Source organism: Asterias amurensis, chromosome 20 (genome assembly GCF_032118995.1).
Source record: "Asterias amurensis chromosome 20, ASM3211899v1".
NCBI classification, from domain to species: Eukaryota; Metazoa; Echinodermata; class Asteroidea; order Forcipulatida; family Asteriidae; genus Asterias; species Asterias amurensis.
In genome coordinates, this window is record NC_092667.1 from 1,247,198 (window position 1) to 1,259,315 (window position 12,118).

Genomic DNA, 12,118 nt, shown 5'->3' on the forward strand with positions numbered 1-12,118 from the left:
CAAATTTGAATTCGAGAGCTTAGATTTAGAATAGTAGGTCTCGAAATCAAGCATCTGAAAGCACACAACTTCGTGTGACCATGGTTGTCTTTTCCTTCATTAATATCTTGCAATTTCGAAGACATGTTTGTTATTTTATGCATATGTTGAGATACAAAAAGTGAGAAGACTGGTCTTTGAAAATGACCAATAATGTCCAGTGTCTATCGAAGCATTCTGAAAACTATACACTATTTTTTAGATAGGGCATCACTTACCAACTTCGCAGTTGGTACCAGCCCAATCTGATGTACAAACACACGTGTAGCCGCTGACTCCACTCTGTAGAAAACACTGCCCACCATTCTGACACGGATTACTGGTGCAAGCAGTGATTGCTAAATTACAAAAACAAATTATTTAAAACACAAATTAATAAGCATCAAAATAAAAAGAAGAGTGTGGATATATAGGCAGAATGATAACAAAAAGGGGGTTAAAGTACAATTAAATGGATTGGTTAATACCGTAGTCCTGATTTCATCTTGTAGTTTTTGCGTCAACGGCCAGAGAATTTTAAAGGGCACGGCCATTTTCGTTTTGCTTATTGGGGGAAAACCTCAAGGGGAAATTGTTGGATGCGCACCAATGCTAAGACTGGTGTGAGGGAGACTTTGGCCTAAACAGTCAATAGTGCGTATTTATTTTTATAATTTTACTTTATTTTTCACATAGCTCTTGCAAAGAAAATGATTTTTTTTTTTTATTTTGTATATTTTCAATCCAGGATACGTATAAAAAAAATATAAGCTTGAATAAAAACTTATAATATTTTAGTTTATGCACATAAAATTTCAAGGGACTTGCAGGCACAACGAAGGCGATTGCCTCCACACCACATGGTCATTGCCTCGGTGCCCTTAAAAAGCTCGATAAATTTACAAGGAGAAAATATTGGTGCCCTTACCCTTTCAAAAATGAAACATACAGGCCATGAGATAGTTGCGATATCGTAACCCTCCTCCAGACGAATGGATGGGAGGAGGGTTGCGTTATCGCAACTAGCCCTTTTAGTTGTATTTATTTTTAGGTTATCTATGTCTGATTATGTGACGGCAAATTGTACGTTTAAACGCTAAAGAGGTATTATGATCTTTTTTTCCGTCAAAACATCAAATTTAGGATTTGAGGCGTTGCATGGCCGGTGAGGTATCAAATTATATTTGGTTTGCGGTAACACCATGTGTGTATCTACTTGCCATCAGGTAGAGTTTGTTCTTAGAGAACTGTCTTGCTTCATTCTACTACCGCAGAGTAGATTGTTCGGATGTTTGGGAAACTTCTCAAAAGAACTGTTCTGCTTATTAACCATTATACCTGGGCGGATGGTATAGAAATAGACTGGAACTACTACTTTAGGTTATAGAATCGTAATTAACTGTACTACGCGGAGTCAGTTCTTGGGTTGGTCTCAACGATTCGATTAGCTTGCTCTAGTCATCGTCAGGAGACTGAAGAGGTAAAAGAAGAGTGGGCTTATTTATAGGGGTTAAAGGAACACGTTGCCTTGGATCGGCCGAGTTGGTCTTTGAAAAACGTTTGTAACCGTTTTTTATAAAATGCGTATGGGTAGAAAGATGTTGTAAAAGTAGAATACAATGATCCACACAAACATGCCTCGAAATTGCGTGGTTTTCCTTTTACCTCGTCGACTAACACGTCGGCCATTTATGGGGGTCAAAATTTTGACCCCCATAAATGGCCGACGGTGATAGTTCGCACAGTAGAAGGAAAACCACGCAATTTCGAGGCAAACTTGTGTGGATCATTGTATGCTACTTTTAAAACATCTTTTCAACCATATGCATTATATAAAAAACGGTTAAAAACGCTTTTGTTTTGACCAACTCGTCCGATCCAAGGCAACGTGTTCCTTTAAGAGGATCCAGTGCAAGTCAATCAATGCTCTGATTGGTTGTGTGGTTGGCGGGCTCAAATACAAATACTCATCAATTCTTAACATTGGAAACAAGATGTGTCATACTCTTCGTGCTCATGGATCGCTATCCGGTATCTTACCCTGTTCACATGTATTTCCTTGAAACCCTTGTTCACACGTGCATACAAAGAAATCTGGCAGACTCGTAAACCCTTGACACGTAGCTCCGTTTTTACACGGACCACTGTCACAGCCAGCTGTAGGTTAAAACAATAGAGTGAACAATTTATTCAAATATAGGAATCAATAAGTTACACGGACAAAAATATTATATTCAAAAATAGAGCAAAGGTACTACGGTACATAATTTTTTATTTATTTTATCTACAAAGTATAAATACATAATTAAAGCCATTGTACACTTTCTGAACAGAACAAAAATTAAAAGTTCACAGATTTACAAATAACTTACAGGGTTTACAGAAGGTAATGGTGAAAGACTTCTCTTGAAATATTTGGTTGAGGTGTCCCTTGCTTTATTTTAGCATGAATGTAAAATGTAGCAATGTTTGAATGTTCATTTTGCAAGAGAACTTGGACAGTAGAGAAACAATTGGTTTGTCCTTTCACACGAATAATGTTTCGTAAAATTTTACAGCCATGCTTCAAATTAGCGAGGGCTTTAGTCATCTTTTGATATGATCGTTTGCTGTTTTATTTCAGGAATGAAAACACAATAAGATATACAAGTGGTAGTTATATTAAAGACACTGCACACTATTGGTAATTGTCAAAGATCAGTCTTCTCACTTGGTGTATCTCAACATATATGCATAAAATAACAAACCTGTGAAAATTTGAGCTCAATCGGTCGTCGAAGTTGCGAGATAATAATGAATCAAAGGAAAAAACACCCTTGTCACATGAAGTTGTGTGCTTTCAGATGCTTGATTTCGATACCTCAAATTCTAAATCTGAGGTCTCGAAATCAAATTCGTGGAAAATTACTTCCTTCTCGAAAACTACATTACTTCAAAGGGAGCCGTTTCTCACAATGTTTTATACTATCAACCTCTTCCCATTACTCATTACCAAGCAAGGTTGAATGCTAATAATTATTTTGAGTAATTACCAATAGTGTCCACTGCCTTTAAATCAAAAGCCTTATAAAATTACAATTAAATCAACAGATGCTGGTAGTTATAAGATAACAGGTAAGACTACATGTATAAATTAACGAAAAAGTTTTCCACAAGCGACAACTTTACTTAGTTTTGTTCTATGCGCTTCAAATTAACCTACACGAATTTCTCCTTAAACAACAAACGAACAAATTTATTTTACAAGGGCCCGTTTTTATCATACGGATGAAATACTTCCGAGTACCCTGTTTTTATTTATAGGTGTTTCTTAACAAACAAATGCGGGTTCGCAAAGTGCAGTGCAGCCATCTGCATCCGAAAGCCTTACTAAACAACAGTAAAACTTTACTTTGATTTGGTTCCGGTTGGGATCACAATGTTGGGAACCTCCTTAGAGGTACGTCACTGCGCATTATGTGCTCGGTCAAATGGAACTGCATGGGTCACTGCGCTTAGCAGACTAAACACGTGTAAAACTAGTGTGTTTTGTTTACTTTTGTGTATCTTTTGACACTTTAGTTGTCATAACAACCGAAGTAACAAAAGCTCATTGAGTGGACAAGAATGGAAAAAGAAACCGGTACAATATGGTAGACTGGTAAATACTCAGCTTTATAATGTGAATGTTTTTGTTATTCGCGAATATTTCACGTGGGTAACTTCGGTATTCCTACACCTTTGTCAACATACGTGTACACGAGAATCTTTCGACAATTTATTTTGTGACTTGGTATTATTTAGTTTTGTAAAGAAGTCAAATATACACATGTGCACAGTCACGTGCACAGTCATGGGTAGCCTACACTTTTTTGTTAAAGTCAACACTTGAACAATAATGAGCTACTTTTTGCAGATCTTGTATTCGACAGACTCAAACACTTTTTATTCCTTATTGACACCGCATTTTTTTGGGCCATTGAATTCAGTGGCTTTTAAAATGCGGACACCAAAATGTGCTCACATGATTGTGGCTTTTGACACGTCTTTCGACAACACTATAATTTAGACCCAACATGAATTCAGCATTTGCAAACAAATCAATCGATCACAAGGCCTCATGACTTTTACAGCAGCAGAGTGGTTTGCAACATGTGTCTTTTTTAAGAGAATGGCGTGCATAAAAGGAATGTTAATTGTAATATTGCTGTATATTATTTGCATATTATGAAATTTTAGCACAGAAAGGACCATTCAAGAAAATACAACACGATATATATTACTGGTTGTTGTGTTGGTGTTGTTGTTACTATCAGTGTGACTAATTTGACCTTTTATCTGTTTTTTTTTTTTTTTTTATAGAATCAGCAAACTGAGTGCTGGAGATATAAATAGTATACTGTATTAAAGGCAGTGGACACTATTACTCAAAGCAATTATTAGCATAAAACCTTACTTGGTAACGAGTAATGGGGAGAGGGTGATAGTATAAAACATTGTGAGAAACGGCTCCCTCTGAAGTAACGTAGTTTTCGAGAAAGAAGTAATTTTCCACGAATTTGATTTCGAGACCTCATAATTCGATTTTGAGGTCTCGAAATCAAGCATCTGAAAGCACACAACTTTGTATGACAAGGGTGTTTTTTTCCACATTATTATCTCGCAACTTTCGACGACCAATTGAGCTCAATTTCTTTACTTTTTTTATGCATGTGTTGAGATACACTAAGGTGAGAAGACTGGTCTTTGACAATTACCAATAGTACCAATCAGAATGCGTTAACTTAATGTATGATAAGTTTAAACAAAAATTGTACCAAAGTTAAGTTTCTAAAGACATGTTTTGATATCTGCCTTAGCAAACTAAAGTAACTGGCGATAGGAACACTGTTTTTTATGAGTACAATTTCCAAAACCAAATCAATTTAATTATCAAGATGTTTATTATCATTCTTAAGGGAACACGGTCACATGTTGGGAGCAAACTTAATGTGTAATACAAATAGCAATACGGGAACTGGAAGTCCTACTATAAAGCCAATATAAATTTATTAGTGTACTTCGGAAATTGAAACAAAGACCAACTTGTCATTTCGCTGGTGTGTACACAATGTATTCACATTGGTTGTGCGTAATACCAGTAGCAAGGTGACTTCCTGTTGGTTTTCAATTATCGGAAACAATGTATCAAACTTGTTGCAATGTGTAAATTTGTGTGTACAATGTGTGTAATTTTGCGTAAAACCAGCAGCTTCTGTATTTCCGTATGTTTGTGGTTCTATTGTACTTCTATAGAACTAAACTTCTATCTTTCCCTGGAAAAGAGAAGGGAAAGAGGGGACCTTATATAGACCTTCAAAATATTAAAAGGCCTCGATAAGGTGGGCAGCAGAACATCTCTTAAGCTCTTCAAGCCATCCCTGGAAAAAAATTGATGCAGGAAGAATTTCTTCACCAAAGAGTAATAAACGTAAGGAACGCCCTTCCACATCAAGCCGAAAACTGTTGCAAGTTTTAAGTCAAAACTTGATTTTCACTTGGAGGAGGAAAAGATACATGTAGGATATGGGGTCACAAAGGCTCAACTCATTAAACCGTATTAAGTATTAGTAGTAAGTAGATTTAGCCCCAACTTTCACGATAGTGGGACGAACCTTATAGTTCTAGGACTGAGTAGTGCTATTTATTGTAAGCCTAAGCAGTTTTAACGAAAATGGTACTTTTCTCGGGACTAATTGAGAAATCCAATAATTACAATCTGACATTTTGACAGTTGTTCAAGGTTCCTTCCTTAAAAAGACCTGAGGAACCTTCCCCAAACAAATTGAGATAGGACATGCTATAAACAGTGTGGTTTTCATCACAATCATTCTAATCAGTAGGTTATTGGTCATCATTAATCAAGACTTCAATATAGTAAATAAAAAAATAAAAAAATTGTGTAATAATATTGATCTGTTGACTTTGTAATTCATAATCCACTTCTTAGTTATCATTTACCCTAATCACCGAAATCACACTGTCAACCCACCCCACCCGCCACTGACCAAAAACAAAACCCAAAACAAACGAATTCCAAACTCTCTTATAAAGTACCTGTTATTCTATAAGTAGGTCTTACCCAGTTTTCCATTCATGTAGTTTTACGTAACACTTTTAAATGTTAAAGGCAGTGGACACTATTGGTAATTACTCAAAATAATTACTAGCATAAAACCTTTCTTGGTGACGAGTAATGGGGAGAGGTTGATGGTATAAAACATTGTGAGAAACGGCTCCCTCTGAAGTGCCATAGTTTTCGAAAAAAGAAGTAATTTTCCACGAATTTGATTTCGAGACCTCAGATTTAGAACTTGAGGTCTCGAAATCAACCATCTAAACGCACACAACTTTGTGTGACAAGGGTATTTTTTCTTTCATTATTATCTCGCAAGTTCGATGACCGATTGAGCTCGAATTTTCACAGGTTTTTTATTTTATGTATATGATGAGATACATCAAGTGAGAAGACTGGTCTTTGACAATTACCAATAGTGTCCACTGTCTTTAAAAAGACCGTTGTATAAAGTTCACTTACTTTGTGCATAGCCCTCTGCCAGCAGAAGAACCAAAACACCAAACACTTGCGTCCAAATCCACATGGTTTTATCTCGTAACTAAACCTGGTATAAATTCCTGACTTCAGTATTAAATCCTTCCAATGAAATCACACCAACTTCTGTATCATTCCATCTGTAAATAATCCACTCTGTCGACGAAAAACGTTTTCGAATCTACTCTGCTTATTTTGAAAGTGATCGGTATTTAAAATGGTCGCCTCTAAACTAAACCGATATTTTCTTTTTGAATTGGGGGTTTCGGAGAGGTCGTCTATTGTACGGCGAACAATGGTTGCATGGCGAAGCAAGCCGTTTTGATCCCCCCGTGGTCCGGACCGTTGAGTCAGATAGAGATTTACATGTGAAAGTGCCTAACATCCCCGTAAGCAAATAGAATGGGGTAATTGAATGGGACGACTGCTGAATAAAACATGATGTTGGGTGTCATCAGTGGAGTTATGTCACATCATTACCGTGTCTGTTTACTCTGGATAAATGGCTAGAGATTTTTTTTAATTTGACTTTAATTACTTTATTTTTAAACTGTAAACGAAAATACTTAGGCTGGCTACTTAATAAGAAAATTACAGACATTATAAAAGGTGCGATGTTAAATAGCGAAAGGGTCGGACGGGAGTGATATAATGTAGTGTGGATAACGTGTTAGACAAATTTGAGGGTAACACTATGGAATATTTGAATTTCAATCGACGATGAATCTATTACTATAGACATCCATTTGTTGTGTTTAGTTGAAAACTTCTATTTTCTTTCAAATAAGTCTACAAGTCCTGAAGTGCTGATGTAAAAACATTTAGATCAACGACTGTCAAAGTATGCTTTCCAATTCCAAACTCCTTATTTTATTTTAACAAATTACAAAAGTTTAAATAAGCCGGTGTTATTTTCCCCGTCTGGATAAACTTTTGTTTTGTTGTCAGCGTTGGTTGTCAGTTCAAAAATAATGATCACGGGGATGCTATGTCATAATGAAACGTCACAAGCTGTTCTGTGCGCACGTCTCAAACTTTTTGTCCCTTGCCTTTCTTTATATTTATCGCTAGCCCGTTGTATCCAGAGAAGTGAATGGTTAGCAAGTCAACCATTAATGTCAAGAATTCAAAGTTATTGATTTATCCATAGTGACGTTAGAGGGCGTGGTGTGTGGCTGTGAATTCATGTTGCGTGTGATTACGTCATATAAGAACTGTGACTCAGATTGCATCTACGAAATGACGACACCAGTGGTGGACAAAACAGGCCGTTGACTCCTTGCTCGATCGATGGTTGTAAAAATCAAGCATAAACAAGGACGTGGGTGTGGCCAGGGTGTGGTAAGAGTTTGGGTAGGTGTGATCAGGAAGAAGATACTTGCATCAAAGTTACATCCAACATTTAACAACAACATCTTACAACAACATAAACATAATATGGACTATTAAAGGCGGTGGACACTATTGGTAATTACTCGAAATAAATATTAGCATAAAACCTTTCTTAGTGACGAGTAACGGGGGGAAGTTGATGGTATACTTCTTTGTTCAACCCCAAAATCGGTATAAAACATTGCGAGAAAAAGCATTCTATAAAAAAAGTGTCATAGTTTTCGAGATGATGTTGATTTCGAGACCTTGGGTTTAGAACTTGAGGTCTCGAAATCAACCATCTAAACGCACACACAACTTCGTGTGACAATGGTGTTTTTTCTTTCATTATTATCTCGCAAGTTCGATGACCGATTGCGCTCAAATTTTCACAGGTTTTTTATTTTATGCATATGTTGAGGTACGCCAACTGTGAAAGCTAGTCTTTGGCAGTAACCAAATGCACCTTTTGTCTGGAAATGAAAGCATTGATTTGACGGGGATAAACTTTGTTTAAGAATAAAATTCCACCGTAAACATGGGTTGTAATGCATTTTGGAACTTACTTTTGGGAAGTTGTTTTGGGGTATAGAGGGATAGTAAAGTTGTGCCACTTTGTATATATACGTTGTTTTACTCAGCAGAATCCACAACTTTATGAACTTGTACAATTTTTTATTTAGGTTTTTAACATGGCCTCCCTCCCTTCATGGACTAACTGACATTTGGATTCATTAGAATATGATAAATAAAGTTACTTCGAAAAGTGTTCGAAAAAACAATTGATTTTACGATGTATAGGCCTGCACTAAACGTGGCACTTTTGCCGTGTTGAACTCACGAGTATTATTTTTTGCACGCGCGGCAAAAGTGCGGCAAAAAAATCGTTGACAAATGTCGAAAAAGAAAAATGCCGCATTTTCAAGTAATTAATATTGGTAATTACTCAAAATAATTTTTAGCATAAAACCTTTCTTGGTAACGAGAAATGGGTGAGGTTGATGGTATAAAGTTATAAAGAAGTAATTTTCCCTGATTTGATTTCGAGATCTCAGATTTAGAATTTGAGGTCTCGAAATCAATCATAAACGCACACAACTTCGAGTTACAAGGGTGTGTTTTTCACAGGTTTGTCATTATACATAATATGTTGAGATACACCAACTGAGAAGGCTAGTCTTTGTCAATTACCAATAGTGTCCACTGCCTTTAACTTTATTTATTATATACCTAACTAATGGTAACAATGACAACATTTTAGGTGGTTAAGGCAGCTATTATATGATGTTGTAATTTATGAGTGTCTGAGTTGATTTGTAATGAAAGATGACTCTTTGGCATTTTATCTCTCGCGTCGCCATTTTGAATTACAAGAAGTGGCGCAAGTAAATTCATTTTAATGAATTTACTTACATTAAAATGTCCAGATTCGTTATAATTGCCGTCAATTTGACGTGCAAACTATCATTTGAGTTCGACACGAGGGCGACACAGGTCTACATCTAAATTTCGGTGAAGATGGGCGTAACCATTAAATCAAACAATAATATTATGCACTCTATAAATTACCTTATAAATCTCCATATTATTTATAACAGGTGTTTAGGCCGCCGGAGCTACAATTCACAGTTTCTGTGGTTAGCGTCGTTATATAGCATTACTTGCCCGTCATTTACCTGGGCGGGGACCGTGGACTCGTGGAATATGGGTTTGGTTGTTGGTGTCGCCCTGATATGCTCCACTAATCTACAGACCACCGGGTATTTCTCACATTAAAGGCACTGAAAACTATTGATAATAATTTTAATAAAATTATTATAAGCATAAAAACTTACTTGGTATACGATCAATGGAGAGCTAAAACATTCTTAGAAACGGCTTTCTCTGAAGTAACGCGGTTTTTGAGAGAGGTAATTTCTCACTCAAACTAAAAGACTTCAGGCAACAAATGTATTTTTCCCATTCATTATCCTCTTGCAACTTCGATGGCCAAATTGAGTCAACATTTTCATCGATTTTGTTATTTTATGCAAAAATATTTTATTATTTTATGTTGGGATACACCAAGTGAGAATACCGGTCTTTGACAATTCCCAAACGCGTCCAGTGTTGAATCCCCGAATGAAGATGTATGTCGTACAATTTACCTAATTGTTGTATAGGTTTCAGCTTCATTGTTCGTAAAGGATTTCAGAAAAAAGGTGAAAATCACAGAGCAATGTTTCAAAGAGAGTCGTGTTAATGCGTGTACTACATGCTACTGTTAATGATATTGTAATTGTAAGCAATTGTTATACTCATTTCTCAAAAAATACGTTATTTCAGAGGGAACCGTGTCTCACAATTTTGTATAATATCAACAGTTCTTCAATGCTTATTGCCAAGTAGATTTTTTATGCTAACATCTATTTTGAGTAATTACCAATAGTGACAAGTGCGTTTAACACACCCTCACAAACCGCCTGATGATTAACGCAAAACATCGTGAGTGAATTTACGCATTTACTACAACTGACTGATTGCATTTAAATTATGTTTATTTATATTAGCAAATGGCCTAATTATAAAAATGGCAACATCTGCTGAGACTGGTAATGGGTGTGACAGCCTATATGACGTCAACCCATGCTGGAATAATATTCCACGCGGGAAACCCCACTCAACGACAACGGAAGTCTCACGCGTATATGTATTAAAACATTTTTTGTTAGCACGTGTCCCCCATATTCAATTGGTAGTCGTGTACATTGCTTTAAAGTTAAGGTACACTTTTGGTAATTGTCAAAGACCAAGTGTTCTCACTTGGTGTATTTCAACATACGCATAAAAAAATAAAACCTGTGAAAATTTTAGCTCAATTGGTCGTCGAAGTTGCGAGATAATATGAATGAAATAAAAAAACACCCTTGTCACACGAAGTTGTGTGCTTTCAGATGCTTGATTTCGAGACCTCAAATTCTAAACTTGAGGTCTCGAAATCAAATTTACAGAAAATTACTTCTTTCTTGAAAACTACTCCACTTCAGAGGGAGCCGTTTATCACAATGTTTTATACCATCAACCTCTCCCCATTACTCGACACCAAGTAAGGTTTTATGCTAATAATTATTTTGAGTAATTACCAATAGTGTCCACTGCCTTTAACGCGTGAAAGAAAAAACCCACATTACCCAGTACCATTAACTGATGTAAATTAGCCTACATTTGCAGCTTACATTGTGCTTCAAAGGCACTGGAAACTATTGGTAATTACTCAAAATAATTGTTTAGCAAACAAAGTTACTTGGTATCGAACAATGGAGAGATAGTGATAACGTAAAACAGTGTGGGAAACGGCACCCTCTACAACAACGAATTTTCTCTCTCAAAATATTTAAAGACTTCAGGCCAAAGCCTTTTACTATATATGATTTGAGGCATTGCATTAGTCTTGGCCCAAGACTATGGTGCTTGATTTCAAGCCGTCCAATTAACTAAATCATACCGTGGCGGGCGCACTTTGGCGATTCAACCGCGCGTATCCAGAATCAATTGCACCATAGTTTTGGGCCAAGACTATAGGCATTGCATGGTGCGGTATCAATGTACATTTGGTTTGCGGTAATAACACCATGATCAACTTGCCAGGTAGAGTTTGTTCTTGGAGAACTGTGTTGCTTTATTCTATACCGCGGAGCATGTTCGGGGGTTCGGGAGACTTCTCAGTTCTGAAAAGAACTGTCCTGCTTTTAAACTATTATAGGCATCTTTATATGTGTCATTCTTTTATTATTCTCCAGCAACTTCGATGACCAATTGAATCAACAATTTCACAAGTTTGTTATTTCATGCTAATGTTAGGATACACCAAGCGAAAATACAATTACCAAAGGAGTCCAGTGCATTTAATTAAACAAATAAAATAAATAACCCCGGGGTTTACAATCGAGAGCAAAGTAAACAAGGCCGAGCAAGTTTGCTCAATTCAGGCGGTAAATGTAATGATTTTGGTGTACAAATTTAGATTTTTTTAATGATTGGTAATAACATAATACACCCAACATAACATGTATTTTTTCATGCGAAACATTCAGCATGAACACACTTCCATATTAGACGAAACGTTTTTTTTTTTAAACCAGAGCACCCGTGTCTGACCATAAATCCACACACAGTGTC

At 36.4% G+C, this 12,118-nt stretch overlaps 1 protein-coding gene across 1 annotated transcript in view; it reads right to left on the bottom strand.

The window, feature by feature from the left end:
• The window catches only part of LOC139952080 (uncharacterized), a 108,887-nt gene extending 102,085 nt beyond the window's left edge, over positions 1-6,802 (bottom strand). Inside the window, exons 1-3 of the mRNA XM_071951030.1 lie at positions 6,575-6,802; positions 2,059-2,175; positions 258-377 (exon numbers count right to left, since the gene is read on the bottom strand). Of these exons, the coding sequence (XP_071807131.1) occupies positions 258-377; positions 2,059-2,175; positions 6,575-6,638 (301 nt within the window). The 5' untranslated portion in view covers positions 6,639-6,802. The remainder of the gene's footprint in view (positions 1-257; positions 378-2,058; positions 2,176-6,574) is intronic.
• Positions 6,803-12,118: the final 5,316 nt, after the last annotated feature.